The 19,747-nt window shown below is 39.8% G+C and overlaps 1 protein-coding gene across 6 annotated transcripts in view; it reads right to left on the bottom strand.

The window, feature by feature from the left end:
- Positions 1–19,747, bottom strand: part of HIVEP2 (HIVEP zinc finger 2) — a 191,667-nt gene that overhangs the window by 9,536 nt on the left and 162,384 nt on the right. For all 6 annotated transcript variants that reach the window (XM_027084867.1, XM_027084851.1, XM_027084845.1 and 3 more), the window contains 4 exons: positions 17,993–18,037; positions 11,736–17,291; positions 10,546–10,700; positions 3,318–3,493 (listed from right to left, as the gene is read on the bottom strand). In XM_027084867.1, the coding sequence (XP_026940668.1) occupies positions 3,318–3,493; positions 10,546–10,700; positions 11,736–16,904 (5,500 nt within the window). In that variant the 5' untranslated portion in view covers positions 16,905–17,291; positions 17,993–18,037. The remainder of the gene's footprint in view (positions 1–3,317; positions 3,494–10,545; positions 10,701–11,735; positions 17,292–17,992; positions 18,038–19,747) is intronic.

Here is a 19,747-nt window from a genome sequence, read left to right as displayed (position 1 = left end):
TGCAAAATTCAGTGTGAAATGAACTGACTTGAGATAATAAAGATTTGTTTCTCGCCCCTACCCCTTGTCTCAAACTTAAGAGGAACAATTTGGCTTCTGAAGATATTAACCCCAGACAGCTTCAGCCCAATCTCAGGTTTTCTGCATTCTAGAAGACTTGTCGAAGTCTAGGGTCACAGCTTTTCAAGAGTAGGCTCAAGTACAACTGGGAATCCCAGGCTTTCCTGGCTGAGAAGGGATCTAATATCTTTGGCCCAGTTGGGCCCACCTCCTTGGACTCCATATAACCAGGATGGTACAAGCTGGGTCACACCTCTCTGAGCAACTTCACAATGAAATATTGTCATCAACATATCCACCAGACCCCAGACCTTCTGGCATTGATCAGATATAGATTAAACTCACAGGATCCTCACTTGTCAGAAGAAAAAATATATGCAAACTAATGTTGGGGCCAATCCTGTAAATGAATGCAAAGATCCATACAAATACTTAGCTAACTACTTATAGGAAGCATTAGTCTCAGTATTTAGCATCTATCCATCTGGCATATATCAGCAAAGTTTATGACAGCAGCTTCTAAAGTTCTGGAGCAGCAAAATTCCTTTCTTATTTATCTTGAAACTCCCACTGTTCTACGAAAAAAGAAAGAATTTTATGTCAAATATGTATTATGATGATGATAAGACATACACAATTGTCCCTTATGTAAAATGGTGTAGTACAATTGGCCCTCCATATCCACAGGTTCAGCATTCACAGATATGAAGAGCTGGCTATACAGTTATACGTGTACCTAAGTACATATGTGTGTTTCTATAGATTTATATAATTGCTATATGGAATGTGAGAAATTATGAAAACACTGATCCAATCACCTCTGATTTAGGATCTATGAAATTATATATATATTATTCCATGTCATATATATAACTTATCGAAAGAGATCCAGGAAGTAATTCAGCTGTAAGGGCCATATTATTATCTTTGCACTCTGACGCTGCTTTAGTAACATAGCAGCAAATGCTTTATTTTTAAGAGTAGGCTCATTGAATCTAGATGGAAACCCAGCCTGCTGAAATAGTTTATTCCCCTTGTAAGAGTGTCTAGCTTACTATTAATGTAATATATGAGCCACAACTCTAAACTGGGGCACTGTTGTTTATTATTTTATTTATATTATTTTATTTTTTACTTAACATTTGGCTTATTGCTTATATACCTACAAATTTTATGTGGTATTTTGATAACTCCAAACATAGAAATATGTCCTGGCCCTTACTGCTCTTTTTTATCAAAAAAACTATATCTACAATTTTTCTAAAGATCTAAACAATTTTTATAGATACATCATCAAGAATTCTAAAATCTGTAAATTAATTAAATATATCTATAAATTAATGGAAATCACCTGCTTCTGTAAGGGTGCAAGTGATCTGAGTATGTGGACATATGTAGATGTTAGGTATGTCAAGATAGTTTATTTAGAGCTTAGTATGTGTTTCTTCTTCTATATTTTTCTTTCCACTCGTTTCAAGTAGGCAGTGAGGCTTTGCGCTCTCATCCTCAGGGTAGTTTTGTAGTTAGAAATAGGGCTCAGAAACAACCCCACCCTGACTTTGGCTTATTAAAGTCTTGAACATATGAAGGATTATAGCAAAGAGAGGGGAGCAGGATGGCAGGAAAGGGCACCTGGAGAAGTGACACAGGCACAGAGGAGGTACCGGTCCTACAAGTGTGCTCTGATTCTGTGCTCAGATGACATGACAACAAGCACTTCAGCCGGAAGTGAAAACTGGCTGGCGAGGGGTTTCCCAGGATGATCTGCTCTTTTTAAGATTCCAAGACATTTGTACATTCCCGAAGGGTGACAAGGAAACTCCAGTAATGACCAAGAATAAATTATTTCCTGCTAAAACTCCAAGACAATGGTTCAAAGCCAAATTTAATTTGGGTAAAAAGAAATACCTATGTGACGTTTCTTCACGCAGTGTTTCATGCAGCTATACCTACAGTTAACTCATATGCCCAGGGAATATCAATTGTAATGACTGGCGGATTTGCATTATTTCCTAAAACCAAAGTTTATATTTTCTTATGTCCTAGGGAGTCTCTCAGTGAAGTTCTACATAAAAGGTCTTGATTGTGCAAAAGTGGATGGTATTTAAAGGACATTATGTTTATCTCCTTTGAAATGCAAATGAACACTCCCTCCCCCTCTTTCTGGCTTACAAAGAGGCGTACTTATAATATAAATATCTTTTTAATAAAGAAGAAACAGATACGTTGAGAGGCTACACATTTTTACTTCTGACAAACGAATAAAGACAATTTAGGATTTTGTGTATAAGAGAAAATAGGTACACATTTCTCTACCAAAGATTATTTTATTTGATATTTATTTTTCTTGATGGGTAGTGGAGCAGATTAATTGGCATGCAAATCTAAAGTTAAAACATTGGAAAATGTTAGTGTGAGGTTAGTGAGGGTGTGTCTAGAGGATTCATTAGTACTTTACAGTAAGTAGTAAAACATACTTCTACAGAAGTCATCCACCTCTAATTCACTACTGTTTGTATTCTGAGAACACTGGGTTTATAAGCATTTTCATAATTTTATAAAATGATAGAAATATAATGGAAGCAACCTTTTAGTATAAAATATTTTCATATAAATCTACCTTCTAAAAACAGATATTTTTTAAAAAAAGAGAATATCATTTCAAGGCAAGTCTTAGTTTTATGAGATTAACAGCCATGGCCTGAGAGTAAGAAATTGTCTCCATGCTGATAAATACACAGAATACAAGCTATCAAATTTCTATGCATAATTAATGCAAGTGTGGATGGAGGGGCCCACCGGGGAGTCCGCGGGTCTCTACATCATTTATAATCTTGAGACTGACCATGGGCACATGTTTTCTTTCCGGCTGCCGCCTTGCTTTTCTAATGCCATGGCACGGATTATCTCCCTGCAGTATTTCAATACCGGTGCAAAGATTCTCTAGACCACATAACATTTCCAACATGAGGTAATAGCTATCCAGGCAATTCTTAGCCACTTCCTTCGAGACAACTAGCCTGGACCTAAGTCTGTAGCTCTTACTTAGGTCATAAAAGGAGCCTCACTGTCTCATGTACATCCTCAGACCACTTAACAGGAAGAGGAAAATACATTTTGTGGGGTCACATTTTCACAAAGAAAACCAACTAATTGTCGATGATGGTTATAAAATAGTATTCAGAATCTGGAGCAGCCATTTAAAAAAGTGTTTTTCCTCTAAAAAAAAAAAAAAGAAAGAGAAATCAGACCTGTACCTTTTGTTTTGAAGGCAAAATTACACAACTTGCATACATAAGGCCGGACATCAGTATGAGTGCGGATATGCTTTTTGAGCATGCTCGGTTTCTTACAGCGAATTCCACATTCTTCACAAATGTACTTTCCACGTCCACGTCCTCTGACATATACATAATCTTCATTTGACTTATACCTGTTAAAAAAGGGAAAATACAGTGTGTTTCCAAATACTTTTGCACGTTATACATCAAACCAAAAGCTAATCATTTGCAAGACAAATTTTTAGGAGGGACTTTTACAATTATTCAACTTTATTTCTACAAAGGCTGTGAAATCTATGCAGTAAAGTCCTGAAAGAACAGATTTGGCATTGTAAATAAGAGGGAATTTTTTTCTACATGGAGTTCAAAACGGAATTGGCTCTTCTATGAAGTGTAAATATATGGACTCCGTACAGATGTTCAATGGGCTTATATAAGCCTCAAAGAGTTGCAGAGCTGTGCACCTCACTGCCTCTGGCCAAGAAACATCCAAAAAGTTATACTAGCATATTTAAATCATCACATATCATTTGCTAATATTCCATCATCTAAGATGTGCATACCCCTCTGAATTTGCTAGAATAAATATGACTGATTATAGAATTCTTCATTGCAAGTTTCTACTCTATTTTTACAATCCTGGCACGAGAGTCAGAAATTTCTAGCTTACACAGGCTGAGCTGAGCTCACCAACTGTTGCCTACAGATTTGATCTCCTCTTCCCAAGGACCATGAATCTGTACTAAAGTGAAGTCTAAATTTCAAGTGGCTTCTGGAAGGTACTGTTACATAATGAAAACTAGACATTCTATTTTTCAATCAAATTTGCATTCGTTTCTGGAAGGATTTAATAGAGAAGTTTGAAAGGATAAACGAGGTCCTCTAGTTTAATTAAATCAGTTAGATGAGCAAAGTCTTAGGTATTCACTGTAATTATCAATGGAAGAAACCTATCTAGTGCTCACCATCCATCACATTTTGTTTAGAATACAGGGAAACATGACCTATCATACAGTATAGCAGCATTCTACTGAATAACTCAATGAATACCATTATCTCTTAAATCTCAGGCTAGAATTATGGGTCTAATGTCATTCTTGGGAAGATATTCCTTTCGAAGGGCTCTTTTTATAACTTCAAAAGGTAAAGTGACCTACAAAATGCCTTAACTCAGTGTGGACTGACTTAAAGGCACTAGATTTACAGTTTTGTTTTGTTTCGTCTTACATTCTAAGAGCATTGCAAACTTCTCTATTTTGTTCTAGCTAATCTATCATCAGAAATAAAAGCAAGTTCAAATTCATTTGTCAAATCCACTGAAGAATATTTAAGAGAGAAAATCCATCCAACGTATTTAAATATCCACTCTGCTATGGATACTATTTAATCTTAAGATTATCTTTTGTTCAGTACCAATCCAGGTGAGAATTGACTAGTATCAGAAATATGAATAGTCAGTTTTGCATGCTTTCTGCTCCTTTAAATCTTTCCCACTTAGGGACAAGGAATTTCCAAAGTCAACTTTTTCTTCAAAACTATTTTGAACTTTATCTTTCATCTCACATTTTTTGTAATAAAGAAGAAAAGAACTTAAAGATGCAAAATATCTTTCATCTTTTAATATCACTATTCTCTGCCCCAAACTTAGGGCATGAAATTACCTAAGGATGAAATTACCTTAGGATGAAATTACCTAAGGAATATAGAATAAAACAAATAATTTTATAGAAAGCAACTTTTCTTCAGGGAAGGGTACTTTAAGCTTACTGTGGCCCAGGCCCATCATTGTACTTAATGTACAATGTATTATCTTCAAATAACACTATTTTAATGTCTCAGCTGATTAACTTGCTTCCAGAATGAAAATAGAGTAAATTTTGTATAAAATATAACCATATTAGAAAAGTCTGCACAAATAAAATATTTACCCTTCAACAGTTCTGCAGACCCATGAATTTACTTGATACAAGAATTAATGGATTTTGAAAAAATAATTGAAAGATATGATGAATTGGGCGATTGGAATTGACATGTATACACTGATGTGTATAAAATTGATGACTAATAAGAACCTGCTGTATAAAAAAATAAATAAAATAAAATTTAAAAATTAAAAGGAAAAAAGAATTAATGGAGTTAAAAAATAATTAAAAGGTATGTTTAATTAAATTACTAAGTCTATGAATTAAATAGTAATAAGAAACATATACACTTAAAAATTTGGTCAGTAATACTTTTTTTTTTGAACTTATCACTTTGCAATCGGCAAAATAAGAGATGGTAACACACTTCTTGGAATAAACAGCTGATTACCACCAGGCGGAAGATGGATCACAGATTAAGGAATGATATCAATTACAGGAAAAAATCTGTAAAATATACAAACACATGGAGGCTAAACAATACACTGCTTAATAACCAAGAGATCACTGAAGAAATCAAAGAGGAAATGAAAAAGTACCTAGAAACAAATGACAATGAAAACATGATGACCCAAAACCTATGGGAGGCAGCAAAAGCAGTTCTAAGAGGGAAGTTTATAGCAATACAATCTTACCTCAAGAAACAAGAAAGATCTCAAATAAACAACCTAACCTTACACCTAAAGCAATTAGAGAAAGAAGAACAAAAAAAAACCCCAAAGTTAGCAGAAGGAAAGAAATCATAAAGATCAGATCAGAAATAAATGAAAAAGAAATGAAGGAAACAATAGCAAAGATCAATAAAACTAAAAGCTGCTTCTTTGAGAAGATAAAATTGACAAACCATTAGGCAGAAAAAAAGGGAGAAGACTCAAATTAATAGAATTAGAAATGAAAAAGGAGAAGTAATAACTGACACTGCAGAAATACAAAGGATCATGAGAGATTACTACAAGCAACTATATGCCAATAAAATGGACAACCTGGAAGAAAAGGACAAATTCTTAGAAAAGCACAACCTCCTGAAACTGAACCAGGAAGAAATAGAAAATATAAACAGACCAATCACAAGCACTGAAACTGAGACTGTGATTAAAAATCCTCCAACAAACAAAAGCCCAGGACCAGATGGCTTCACAGGTGAATTCTATCAAACATTTAGAGAAGAGCTAACACCTATCCTTCTCAAACTCTTCCAAAATACAGCAGAGGGAGGAACACCCCCAAACTCATTCTATGAGGCCACCATCACCCTGATACCAAAACCAGACAAAGATGTCACAAAGAAAGAAAACTACAGGCCAATATCACTGATGAACATACATGCAAATATCCTCAACCAAATACTAGCAAACAGAATCCAACAGCACATTAAAAGGATCATCCACCATGATCAAGTGGGGTTTATTCCAGGAATGCAAGGATTCTTCAATATATGCAAATCAATCAATGTGATACACCATATTAACAAATTGAAGGATAAAAACCATATGATCATCTCAATAGATGCAGAAAAAGCTTTTGATAAATTCAACACCCATTTATGATAAAAACCCTCTAGAAAATAGGCATAGAGGGAACTTACCTCAACAAAATAAAGGCCATACATGACAAACCCACAGCCAACATCATTCTCAATGGTGAAAAACGGAAACCATTTCCACTAAGATCAGGAACAAGACAAGGCTGCCCACTCTCACCACTATTATTCAACATAGTTTTGGAAGTTTTAGCTACAGCAATCAGAGAAGAAAAAGAAATAAAAGGAATCCAAATCAGAAAAGAAGAAGTAAAGGTGCCACTGTTTGCAGATGACATGATCCTATACATAGAGAATCCTAAAGATGCTACCAGAAAACTACTAGAGCTGATCAATGAATTTGGTAAAGTAGCAGGATACAAAATTAATGCACAGAAATCTCTTGAATTCCTACACACTAATGATGAAAAATCTGAAAGAGAAATTAAGGAAACACCCCATTTACCATTGCAACAAAAAGAATAAAATACCTAGGAATAAACCTGACTAAGGAGACAAAAGACCTGTATGCAGAAAACTATATGACACTGATGAAAGAAATTAAAGATAATACAAACGGATGGAGAGATATACCATGTTCTTGGACTGGAAGAATCAACATTGTGAAAATGACTATACTACCCAAAGCAATCTACAGATTCAATGCAATCCCTATCAAACTACCAATGGCATTTTTCACAGAAGTAGAACAAAATATTTCACAATTTCTATGGAAACACAAAAGACTCCGAATAGCCAAACCAATCTTGAGGAAGAAAAACGGAGCTGGAGGAATCAGGCTCCCAGACTTCAGACTATTCTACAAAGCTACAGTAATCAAGACAGCATGGTACTGGCACAAAAACAGAAATATAGATCAATGGAACAGGATAGAAAGCCCAGAGATAAACCCACACACATATGGTCACTTTATTTTTGATAAAGGAGGGAAGAATATACAATGGAGAAAAGACAGCCTCTTCCATAAGTGGTGCGGGGAAAACTGGACAGCTACATGGAAAAGAGTGAAATTAGAACACTCCCTAACACCATACACAAAAATAAACTCAAAATGGATTAAAGACCTAAATGTAAGGCCAGACACTATAAAACTCTTAGAGGAAAACATAGGCAGAACACTCTATGACATAAATCACAGTAAGATCCTTTTTGACCCACCTCCTAGATAAATGGAGATAAAAACAAAAATAAACAAATGGGACCTAATGATACTTCAAAGCTTTTGCACAGCAGTGGAAACCATAAACAAGATGAAAAGACAACCCTCAGAATGGGAGAAGATATTTGCAAATGAAGCAGCTGACAAAGGATTAATCTCCAAAATTTACAAGCAGCTCATGCAGCTCAATAACAAAAAACCAAACAACCCAATCCAAAAATGGGCAGAAGACCTAAATAGACATTTCTCCAAAGAAGATATACAGATTGCCAACAAACACATGAAAGGATGCTCAACATCACTAATTATCAGAGAAAGGCAAATCAAAACTACCATGAGGTATCACCTCACACCAGTCAGAATGGCCATCATCAAGAAATCTACAAACAATAAATGCTGGAGAGGGTGTGGAGAAAAGGGAACCCTCTTGCACTGTTGGTGAGAATGTAAACTGATACAGCCACTATGGAGAACAGTATGGACGTTCCTTTAAAAACTAAAAATAGAACTACCACACGACCCAGCAATTCCACTACTGGGCATATACCCTGAGAAAACCACAATTCAAAAACAGTCATGTAGCACGATGTTCACTGTAGCTCTATTTACAATAGCCAGGACATGGAAGCAACCTAAGTGTCCATCGACAGATTAATGAATAAAGAAGATGTGTCACATATATACAATGGAATATTACTCAGTCCTAAAACGAAACGAAATTGAGTTATTTGTAGTGAGGTGAATGGATGTAGAGTCTGTCATACAGAGTGAAGTAAGTCAGAAACAGAAAAACAAATACCGTAAGCTAACACATATATATGGAATCTAAAAAAAAAAAAAAAAATATATATATATATGTATGTATATAGTTCTGAAGAACCTAGGGGCAGGGCAGGAATAAAGATGCAGACGTAGAGAATGGACTTGAGGACTTATATATACTACCAAATGTAAAATAGATAGCTTGTGGGAAGCAGCCACATAGCACAGGGAGATCAGCTTGGGTGCTTTGTGACCACCTAGAGGGGTGGGATAGGGAGGGTGGGAGGGAGACGCAAGAGGGAGGGGATATGGGTATATATGTATATGTATAACTGATTCACTTTGTTATAAAGCAGAAACTAACACAGCATTGTAAAGCAATTATACTGCAATAAAGATGTTTAAAAAAAAAAAAAAGAATGAGTGGGACATAGCCCATAATGTTGGACAGTGAAATGAGGAGAAAATTAAATATGGCCCAATCCTTTTGGATCATCAAAACACAGCAATAAAATGTTCACATATGCTTTTTCATTTGTGTCCTTCGTTAGTGGAAATGGGCTCCCCAAATCATACAGTCACTGTGAAAGTCTCGCTAATCTAGTACAAGTGCGCTGTTATGAAGAAGACTGATGAATGTAAGCGTTGATTCAGTCACAGAGATCACTCAGTCTCTATAAAGATAAAATCTCTATTTCTCTTGTTTGTGTTAAAAGATGAGGAATGTGAAAAAATACTGAGACAAGCTTCATGGCTACAAACAGCTGTGGCTTTAGTGGTGACAGTACTAGGCATTCATCCAAGGGGGTCAACCTTACCAGGGAACCAACTTTGATAAACCATCTCCAAACTGGTAAATCTATGTGAGAAACTGATACTTCATATCACCAACCACTCAACATTTTAGAGTCAAACAGATAACATTATTTTGTTCTCCAAATATAATTAGAATAAAATCATGCTCATGGAAATATGTAGATTATAGATCTGTTGCAAAGATAAGGTAGACACATCACCATCCCCAAATGTGGTTAACGTCCTTTAAAATTTTTAAATTTTAAAGCAGAAGTCTGGGCTTTTTCTCCCCTGTGACTAGATTTAAGATACCTTTCTATCAAAATCTAAAACTGGACATTACACATACATGCAGTGTTTCTTAACTAGATAGACAACAAAATCATTGAACCTTATTACTTGAGTTTCTGCAACTCAGAACTCAACACTTAAAAAGAAATTCCTAAAGACAGAGAAACTGTCACAGACCAGAGAAGTTTGGGGAAACATGACAACTAAATGCGAAGTGGTGCCCTGGCTTGGATACTAGAACAGAAAGAGGGTATTGAAGGAACTGGTGAAATCCCAATAAGGTCTGGACTTTACGTAATAATAAAAACAATAAAATAAAACTAGTTTCTAGGTTTATACATGAGTGTGCATGACTGCATTTTTGTAAGCATAGAATAAAAATATGTCCATTACTAACACAACAAATGCCTATCAAAGTAATACCAAAGAATGAACAAACTTAGACAATATCAAGAGTCCAGCAATTTAGTCGATTTCATATTGAATTAGACGTATGGAAATTTAAGGCAAAGTTCGAACCATATACAATAGGGACATTTTCATTAAAAGCAAGTCATGAAAGCAAGGGCACGAGCTCATTATCTATTAACCAGACAGACTTCAGAAATGTGTATAGAAAAAGGAATTTGCTTTATGCTTCAGACCAGAGGAGATACGACTTTTCCATGCAGACACTCAGGACCATTTATGCTGAATTTAATGGAATACTTTACATTTGCACCTGTGTTTCCTTACCCTCCTTCAAAGATTTTAATTCGAATGGGCTCAGCTTGTTTGGATCCAATATCCTTATCTCCATGAATATCTCCTTTCCCTCTTTCCTTTAAGATATTTCCCATTAGTTTCCTTTCTAGCTTGCTGCCAAATAAAAAGGTCGCATCAGGTTTCATCTGTAGGCCAAAAAAAGAGAATCATTTCGTATGCATTCCCTAAGACACAGAGGAAGCGCACACATCCCACTCTTCCATGATCTCTGAAAATCAGCCTAAACTCCATGCTAAAAGGCCACAGGCTGGCTACATAAAACAAGGGACAACAGGGATAAAATCAGAAAAGATGACAGTTTCTACAGAATAAATTCAACATTCTGTTAAAAAAAAAAACCAACAAGACCCCACTAGCACGTACACTGTACAACACTAATAACAATGTTAAAAACATGTTCTGTTTTTGGAAGTAGCAAATCAAGCAATCTCTATGCGTTTAGAAAATATTCTCAAAAGTTATTAAAGATAAATGGTAACTGAAGTGAGTAAATATATTTTATATTTTATTTATTATATATTTTTGTTTAAGACCTCCATGTACTTCTTTATTAATTTAGCATAAATTCCAAAGAGGCCCTTATTAATATTTTTATAATCCTACATGTAAGGCAATAATTGTTCATGTAGGAATGAACCTGCTAATCCCTTGGAAAAATGAGTTTTGAGAGAAATATATTAAAAATAAATTTTAGTAAAACAATATCCAATGGGAACAACCCCTCCCTCAGAAGTTCACAAAGTTCAGTTCTAACACCCTGCAGCCTCCTTCCTGATCTTTCCTCTCCTGTGTCCACTCCCTGTTCTATGTCCTCATTTCACAATTTCCTGAAGTCCTCACATCAAAGGAAAGTTGGTCTGCTAGGTCACTAACACAGGTTGGAACGGAGAGGAACTCCAAGGAATTAGCCCCTGCGGTGGAATTTCACTGCACCCGGCTGAGGAGATACTTTGTGCTTGGTACTTTCCTAAGTACTGACTGGTACTGACCCCTCATAACTAAGTTCAGGGTCAATGGGTAAGGCCCGTTTGCAGAGGACCCCCTCCCCAGCTCTGGTCTTCATTTTACTTGTATGTTTTTTTCCGTACGTCCTTCACTACGTATTCTGCTCAGCGATCAAATCCACAACACAGAGTGCTTTCAGAAACAATATTTGTTACCTGAGCAAACTGCTTCCAAGCACTTGATGACGTAAGCTTGCCGGCTCCAGGCCTGTGCATAGCAGCCAGGGTATAAATTTCTGCAGTGATTTTTTGCTTGGACCTCAGAAGAGCCAGCGTGGTCTTGGTGTTCAATCCTGATGGGTTTGGGTTACAGGAACTAATGCACCATGAAGCATATACCGAGGATTTGAAGGTGGCCTGTTGCACGTAATTGGGTTTTGTATAATTCAAGAAGCACCAACTCACAGTCGTTGTTGTCCGCAGACTGGGGAACTGCAGAATCTGCTGGAAATCTACCACGTCCGTGAAAAGAAGAGTCGAATTTGCCACTTTCCCGCTTGGGTCGGACGCTCTGGGGACCAGCACGCCGGCAGGCAGCTTCTGGCCCTTCCCTTGCTCTTCCAGCTGACTGTCCCCGGGTGGCAATGAGGAAGTCTGCGGGCTCATGCTCATATCAGACGCCGTCTCGTCAATGTCTAACTCATCTGAGGACTCTTTGCTTTCAGAAGGCCCACTGGACTTCTGCCCCAGAGCGGGTGCCCTGGAGCTTGGAGGGAAGGGCTCCCTCAAGGGCACGCTGGCGGATGGGTGGTCTTGAGATGAGGAGGGGGACAGCGAGGAGAAGGACGATGACGCTGACGCCAAGCCATCCTTTGGCTCAGAAGCACAGCCCTGTCGAACCAGCTGGGGCTTCTGTGGGCGGGAGAGATCCTTTTTGATGTCTGAGTTGGTCAGCTCCACGGCGCTGAGCTCCTCCACGATCTGTCCATACATCTTTTCTTCCTTGACCCTTTTCTGCTGCTTTGTTTCCATGAAGAGTTCCAAGCTGCTGGCTGGAGAAAGCATCCGCTTGCTGCCTCCCAGGGTGGCGACGCTGTCAGAGGTGGAAGGTAAACATAAGGGGATCGAGGATTCCAAGCCAAGGGGTATGGTCTGAGGTACTTTCCAGATGGGGCACTTTTCCAAGCCTGCGTGCTGCCCCAACACCTGGGCAATGTTAAATCCTATCCCCTGCATGGCCGGGTTGGTTACCAGTGTTCTTTGGGTCACATTCTCGTCGACTTTGCATATGACAATGGCAGGGCTGTTCTGCCCAAGCATCTGAGAAATGCTTGTGTACATGACACTCCCATAGGACGGTACGTGGGTCTGGATCCTAACAGGAACCACTGTTCCTGGTAAGGACTGTAAAGGCCCAGCGTTTGCTGAGGTGAACTCTTCTTGAAGAACCTGCTCGGAGGGAGTATCTGTTGACTTGGTGCTCTCCCCTGACGGAAACTTTGGAAGAAGGTTCTTGGAGTGTAGCCCTGATGTTCCTGAATAACCCGGGTAGGTTTGCTCTTTCGTGTGCGCATAATCAGCGGATTTCTTTCCAGTGTGCTCCGCCACAGGCTCCAAGGGGTAGCTGGGGTGAACTTCTGCCTGGAAAGAAGGCTTTCCATAGCTCTTTGGAGCGTGCGGAGCCAGGGGATGGGGGAAGTGTGCCTGCCACCAGGGGGGCTGCTGAGCTGGGAAATGAACCATACAGACGGTAGGATATTGGAACTGAAACAAGGTGTTCTGGATTGGAGAGAACGGAAGAGTCTCTTGATGTGGAAATAAATGTGGCTGTTCAGTCAGGTGCTTGCTTGGAATATAGGATGTCGGTTGTATGAAGGGATTTCTCAGAGACTCCTGACTATCCAGGTGCATGATCTGTTGCTGGGCCAGGTGGAGTGGTCCTGAGCTCAGCTGGGCACAAGGACCCACCACCTGCTTCCCTGGGTCCTCTGCCTGAAGGGCAGGAAGCACAGAGCACGGGGCGTGGTGCCACGTGGCCCTGAGGCTGCCGTGCAGATGTTCTAGCTGTTCCTGCTTTACGCTCAGATCCGCGGCGGCCTCCCCCTGGGCGATCTCGGGAGAGCCACTGAAAGAAGCCTGCCGCACCAGAAAGCATTTCTTTCTCTCCCGGGATGGGGACAACGCGGATGCCGACGCCCCTGCCACCGGAGCATGGGACAGATTCCCATAATCGAATGATTTGCTCCGAATTTCTGGGACTTCCGTTGGGTGGGGACAAGGCATCTGCTCGGACGAGCAGCGTCGCATCTCCTTTTGGTGGTGGTGGCCGGGGACGGACAACGAGTACGAACCAGCAGGGACCGTCAAAAACTCTGAGTGCTTCCCAAACTCATCCGGCTTGGGAGGTGCCGCAAGCTTCATGGTTTCTTCTCTTTCGAAAGACATGGAGAAACTGGAGCTGTGCGACAAGTTACTTTCTTGACTGGGGCTGCGGGAGAGGCCGGTGCCTGTGGATTCAAAGCTGGATTCCCCGGAGGAGTGCTCCATGTCCGCGAGCCGCAAACGCTTCTTTTTGGGCGGCAGCTTCTCGGCCGGGAGCTGGGAGAGGGTCTCACTTCTCTGGGGCCACTGAAATTCCTCCACCGGCTTTTCTGCCTCTTTACTCTGGGCCTCCTTCTCCTTCTCTGGCTTGTCAGGCTCCTCGGTCACGCGGATCTCGGGGACCTGGATGTTGTGCTGACGCACGAGGCGGGGCTGCGCGTGGTAGGGCGGCTGCGCGACCTGCTGCGAAGGGGATGGCTTCCCCCCGCCTTCCGTGGTCTCCCCGGGCGGAGCCCACTCTGGGCTCACCGGGGCTTCTGAGATCTCACTGTCACAGGTCTCGGAAGGTGACGAGGCTTTCTCCTGGGCGCTAGCGGCGAGTTCAGCAGACTCGGACCTCTCAAATGAATTGGGGCGGCTCAGCGAGTTCGTGTGCTGAATCACAGAGATCACATTGCCGGGAGGCTTCCTGCCCCCTCCGTCTGACGGCTTGTCTGAGTCAGCAGCTGCGGGTGACTCCTCTGACCCAAGCGATGGACTTCCAGATTGCAGCGGGGGTCGACACGGGTCAAAGCGCTCCGAGTGACCATGAGAAGGGTTTTCCTGTCCAGCCAGGCCGAATCCACTCCTGGCTCCTTCCTGCATCTGCAATTTGGGCTCGAAATCTGAAGTCGCGATGCCCAGGGGCGTGCTGACGACGCTACTGCAGATCATCGGGGTGTCCTCCTCGTCCCCTACACTCTTCTCTTTCCGGCGTTTTCGATTTTCACAAGTAGTTCCAAACATGGTTGGCACTCCCTGCAATGGCACCGAGGGATCCATGAAATACTCTCCGCCGTGTTTCAAGGGGCTGATGCAGGAAACATCCCTGTAGCTCTGCTTCGGTGTCTCAGAATCCTCCCACTTCTTATAGGGTTTCCGACAGACATCATAGTCATACCCAACCCTGTCCCCAGGAATCAATTTCTTTTCCTTCAAGGATGGACCCGTGATGCTCTTTGACATCCTGCCATGGTGTTCTGCTTCCACGTGCCCCTCCTGTACCGAAGGCAGCTCAAAAGCCGCTTGTCTTCTTAACATGCGCTGAGGGGGTATTCCTACAGTCCCTGGATAGAACACATCATCAGAACCAGTCATCCGTTCATCAAATGAGTGACTTCCTCTCAAAGAAGGAGGAAGACTTAAATTCGTTGCTGAAGAAGTTGGCATTGAGTTGCTTCTAATAAGGGGTGAAGAGTCAACAGGAGCTTCTAGGAGAACTGGGCTGCTGCCTTGGAAACTGGCTGGATAAAGTTTTCCTTCATTCCTGATAGATGATGGAATAGTCTGGGACTGTCTTGACTCGCTGTTGAATTTAGTGGATTTCAGCATGCTTGTCTGACTGGGGTCGATCTCTCCCTTGCTTGGGATCAGCTGTGAAACAGGATCTTCAAACATCTTGACATCTAACCTGGTGTTAACGTGAGGTAATGAGTCCATGGTGCCCTTCCTACCCATCGTGGCGCGCTCCTGACTTGTGGTTGTAACACTGAGTGTATTTCTCGGACTAAGCCGACAGTATTTTCCAAAGATGATTTCTTCATAAGACTTTGCATTTGTGTTTGGAGGGCTTATCTGCTGCTCTGCACTTTCTGAGCGGGAAAAGTAACCAGAGTCAGTGCTTCCTTTACTGTGCGGGCTCAGAAGGTTTAGAGATGGCTCAGAATCTTGTCCTTTTTTCTCTGACAGTCTTAGTGCAAGTTTCTGTTTAACTGTGTGAGAGTCATCAGCCTTAGTATTTAAAGACGGGTTTGGTAGCATATCAGTGCCAATATACTGAGAGCTTTCATTAGGTAAAGGAATCCCGCTTTTGGGGATAATCAAAATCGGCACCTTCATCGGACCTCCCAGTGATTCTTCCAGTGACCCATGATAGACACCTCTGCTGGCGATATCCAGCGGCATGGGTGGGCCGGGACTCATTTTGTCAGAAGCCTCCACAAACAAAGAACTCTCCTCATCTGTGTCTGTACTCTGTTCACCGTCTGAATGTATTTCTGCTTCTACGTCAATAAAACCGGCCTCTAGGTCCAATTTAGATACAGCTGATTCTGTGAAAGGGACTAATCCTGCCTTAATTGCATGGGCATGTGACTTCCTGTGCTTGTACAAATTGCTCTTTGTCTTGAAAGAGAAACCACAAGGTATACATGGATATGGCCGCTCACCAGTATGGGACCTGATGTGTTTTTTCAATACGCTGGGTTTGGCACATGCCCTGCTGCAGTAAGGGCAAATGTACTTGCCGGGCTTTTTGGGTTTGTGCTCTTTTTTGTGAGCATCTTCCGACTGTTCGATACTTTTCTGGGAGTATTGGCTATAAGCAGGGTTCAGACTTGAAATCTTTTTTCTAGGATAACCACCACTGTGGCTGTGTATAGGAAAGGAAAATAAGTCCTCGGAGGCAACAGATGGCAAAGGGCCAGGGAAAAGCCACGGAGGGCCTTCAAGGCTCTGATGTGGCTTGTTGCTGTGCATGACCCCCTGTGGCAATGAGTGCTGAGGAAAAGAGAGGGAATGTTGGCATGAATAAGGACTCAGACGGTGCGGTGGGTATTGCTTCTCTGTGACTTGCTGTGCCACTTCGCCAGGTGAGGCCAGTTTCCCAGAACCAAAGAGTTGTGCTGATGCTGTGTTTCCGATATGCTCAGGATCTATTTGTGGTTGCTGCTGTCCTTCTTGACTGCCAAAAGTGCTCATCTTAATAACAGCTGATTGTTCCTGTCTCCATCTACCTGATGCTTTATCAGTTTCTCCAGACCTTGAGGTAGCTTTTTGTCCTAGAGCTGTGTCCCCAGTGTCCATTTTGTTACACAAGGTCTCAAGTGCTAGTTCGCTTGAAAGCCGTGCAGACTCATGGAGTGTCTTCAAAGCTGCGCCTTTCAAAGCTTGCTTGCTTCCATGTTCCAGGGTGTCTGCAAACTTGCTGAGTGTTCCTTCTCTTTGGAACTTTCCACACCCACACCGTAGTCTATGGGCATTAGATGGTAATGTCCTTGGACCAGGGCTATAACACAGTTCTCTCCATTGTAGAAATGTCCATCCAAAAGCTAAGTGCAAATCTATAAAGATCTCTTACGGCATTTGAATATTTTCAACTAGGGTGAACTTGGGGTGATGAATATTCTAGGAGAAATTTTGCCCATCAACTAGAGCAAAGTTCAGTTGCCAGTTTCACTAAGATAAAATGGTCTGAAAGAGAACGAAACACAAAGAGATTGTCATAGTAGTTATCAAGCAAGAAACCAAAACCGTTCCTAAATAAACAGCCTGAAATTGGATAAATTGAAATGTTTTTTACTCCAAGAAATCCTTTTTATGGTTGTTACATTAATCCCACAATGAAAGGTTATTCATTGCAAACAGCATTAAGTCATAAGCATAAATCTCCTCAATGCTTAACTTTTGGTCATCCTTTTAAATACCCCTTAATTTTGGTCAGAAAAGCATTTAAAGGAAAACTTTTGATACATATTATTTATAAAATCATAAGATTTTTAAAAGGCTTCATTAAAATAAATTTAGAGCTATTTCTAACCAAGTTTTATGACTTACATGCTAAGTGTACTACATATTTCTCTATATAGATATATTTCATAGGTTAATATAAAATATATGTTAAATATATAATATAATTTATAAGTATATAATACAACAGTTAATATAAAATGTCATATGTATTCTATGTAATGTTAATAAAAATATAGATATATTTTACAGTTTAAAATTGGTGATCAGGAGTGATTAGAGCTAGACTAAACCTATAAGAATCAAAGATTGTCACAGAACTTTGGAAAAGGCAGAAAAGTGCATCTAAATAAAATAGTTATAAAACCTTCATAATATGGACAACAAAACATATTTTGGGGACAATTAGAAAATATAATGATTACCTGAATGGTTTAGAGTTCTCATGGGCATGATTGTCTTGACGCTTCCTGGGTAGAAAATAAATGCAGTTAGGAAAGATTGTTCCATTAAACTACAACACTGTTGTATGCAAATGTCAATTTAACGTTCATTATATGTAGGGCTCACAATGTTATGTGCTCTAAAAAAATCAGCAGGTAACTGCTTTAGAAAACACTGAACTAAAGCAGTAAACCTAATACTGATTGTCACTGTGTCCAAAAACAACTCAAGGAGAAAAAAATTTTTTAAACTTCAGATTCATATTTTCTAAGATATAAGATTAATATATTAAAACATCTTAGACTTTTGACACAATAAGCCTGGTTCTAGTTCTTTAGATATTAAAAAGTTGAGAATAGTGGGTTTTTAAAAAATTCAACCTATAGGTTTAAACATTTAAATGTATAAATATCCTTTTCAGGAAATTTGCATGACAGCAAAGTGAAGGAGTCCTCCAGATGACTGTGAATGGCTCAGGAAAACTTGACAACTTAGAAACTATCAGATTTTAAGTGAATACTCAATTTCCATAAGGGAATGGCCAATGTCGTACCCAGAGGATTCTGCGAACTTCAATGCTCAACTCTATCAATTACGACGATAGCTGAGGTACTTCCTTGATAGGCAATGTAGCAGTGCTTATCAAAGTAAGAACGCTCATACCCTTTGGCTCAGAAATTCCATTGCTGGAAATGTATCCTCATGGATGTACACAAATGCACAAAGTTATATGTACAAGGATTAAGTCAGTCATAAACTCAGCCATTAAAAAAAAAGTAAGTATAGCTATAAGTACTAATATAAAAGCTCATTCAGGAGATAGTAACATTAGATGTGAAAAAAAAAGTTTATTGCACCCTAGAATGTATTTTATAATCCCATTTGTGTAAAAGAAAAACAAGCAATAAACAGAAAATTTCTGCAAGAATGCCAAACAGCTTTTACATTGGTTAAATCACATAAATGGAGCCAGGGAGTCAGAAGAACGGACACAGGAAGGGATTTCTACTTTTAACCTTATGATTTTTGGTAATTTTTATTTTTGCTTATTTTTTAACCCGGGCATGTTCACATTTTAAATAAAATACTGGTTAAGAAAAAGGATGCCACCATGTAAACGTACTGTATTTTTCCAAACTAAAACTCAAATACTGATTTTATTTCCATGACCAATTTGGTCCCTAATATAGAATGCTACTTTGATGATGATAGTAGTTGCACTTAGAAAGGGTGGAAAACATGGAAATTCCCACAGGAACAATAAATCTTTTGGATGAGAAATCAGAAGCCCCCGCGTATTTGTAGCAAGGTATCTATAATCAAAAAGTCTTTCTGCTAATAGCCATGAAGCACAGTAGGTTTGTAAAGCAGTTGTCAGAAAACTAAACAACAAGCATATTAACTTTGGTTTGCTAAAACGTTTTATTATTGAATTACATTTTTCCCCATACAGTGATTTTCCTATGAATCCCTCTATAGGTAAAGAGGCAAACACTGAAAGAGAAGTGATGGCTTTGTTAGACTTCAATGCAAATAAGAAGAATAAGCATCGTTAAGCCCAAATTGGCTGAATTTTTGTTTAATGAACTACCTACTTGAGGTTCACGTAGACACAACCTCTGTCAGACCTTTAGAGGTAACACCCTCCAAAATGGAAGTACAGTGTATTTCCAACTCAAGTCAGAAACTTTTGCACATCTTTCCTTAATTCAGAGTCAGAGCTTGAACTGAATAAC

Source organism: Aethalodelphis obliquidens, unplaced genomic scaffold (assembly GCF_003676395.1).
Source record: "Aethalodelphis obliquidens isolate GAN/ISIS:26980383/991018 unplaced genomic scaffold, ASM367639v1 scaffold3, whole genome shotgun sequence".
In the NCBI taxonomy this organism is placed as follows: Eukaryota; Metazoa; Chordata; class Mammalia; order Artiodactyla; family Delphinidae; genus Aethalodelphis; species Aethalodelphis obliquidens.
Note: the sequence above shows the minus strand (reverse complement) of the source record. Positions and strands in the feature narration are given on the sequence as shown.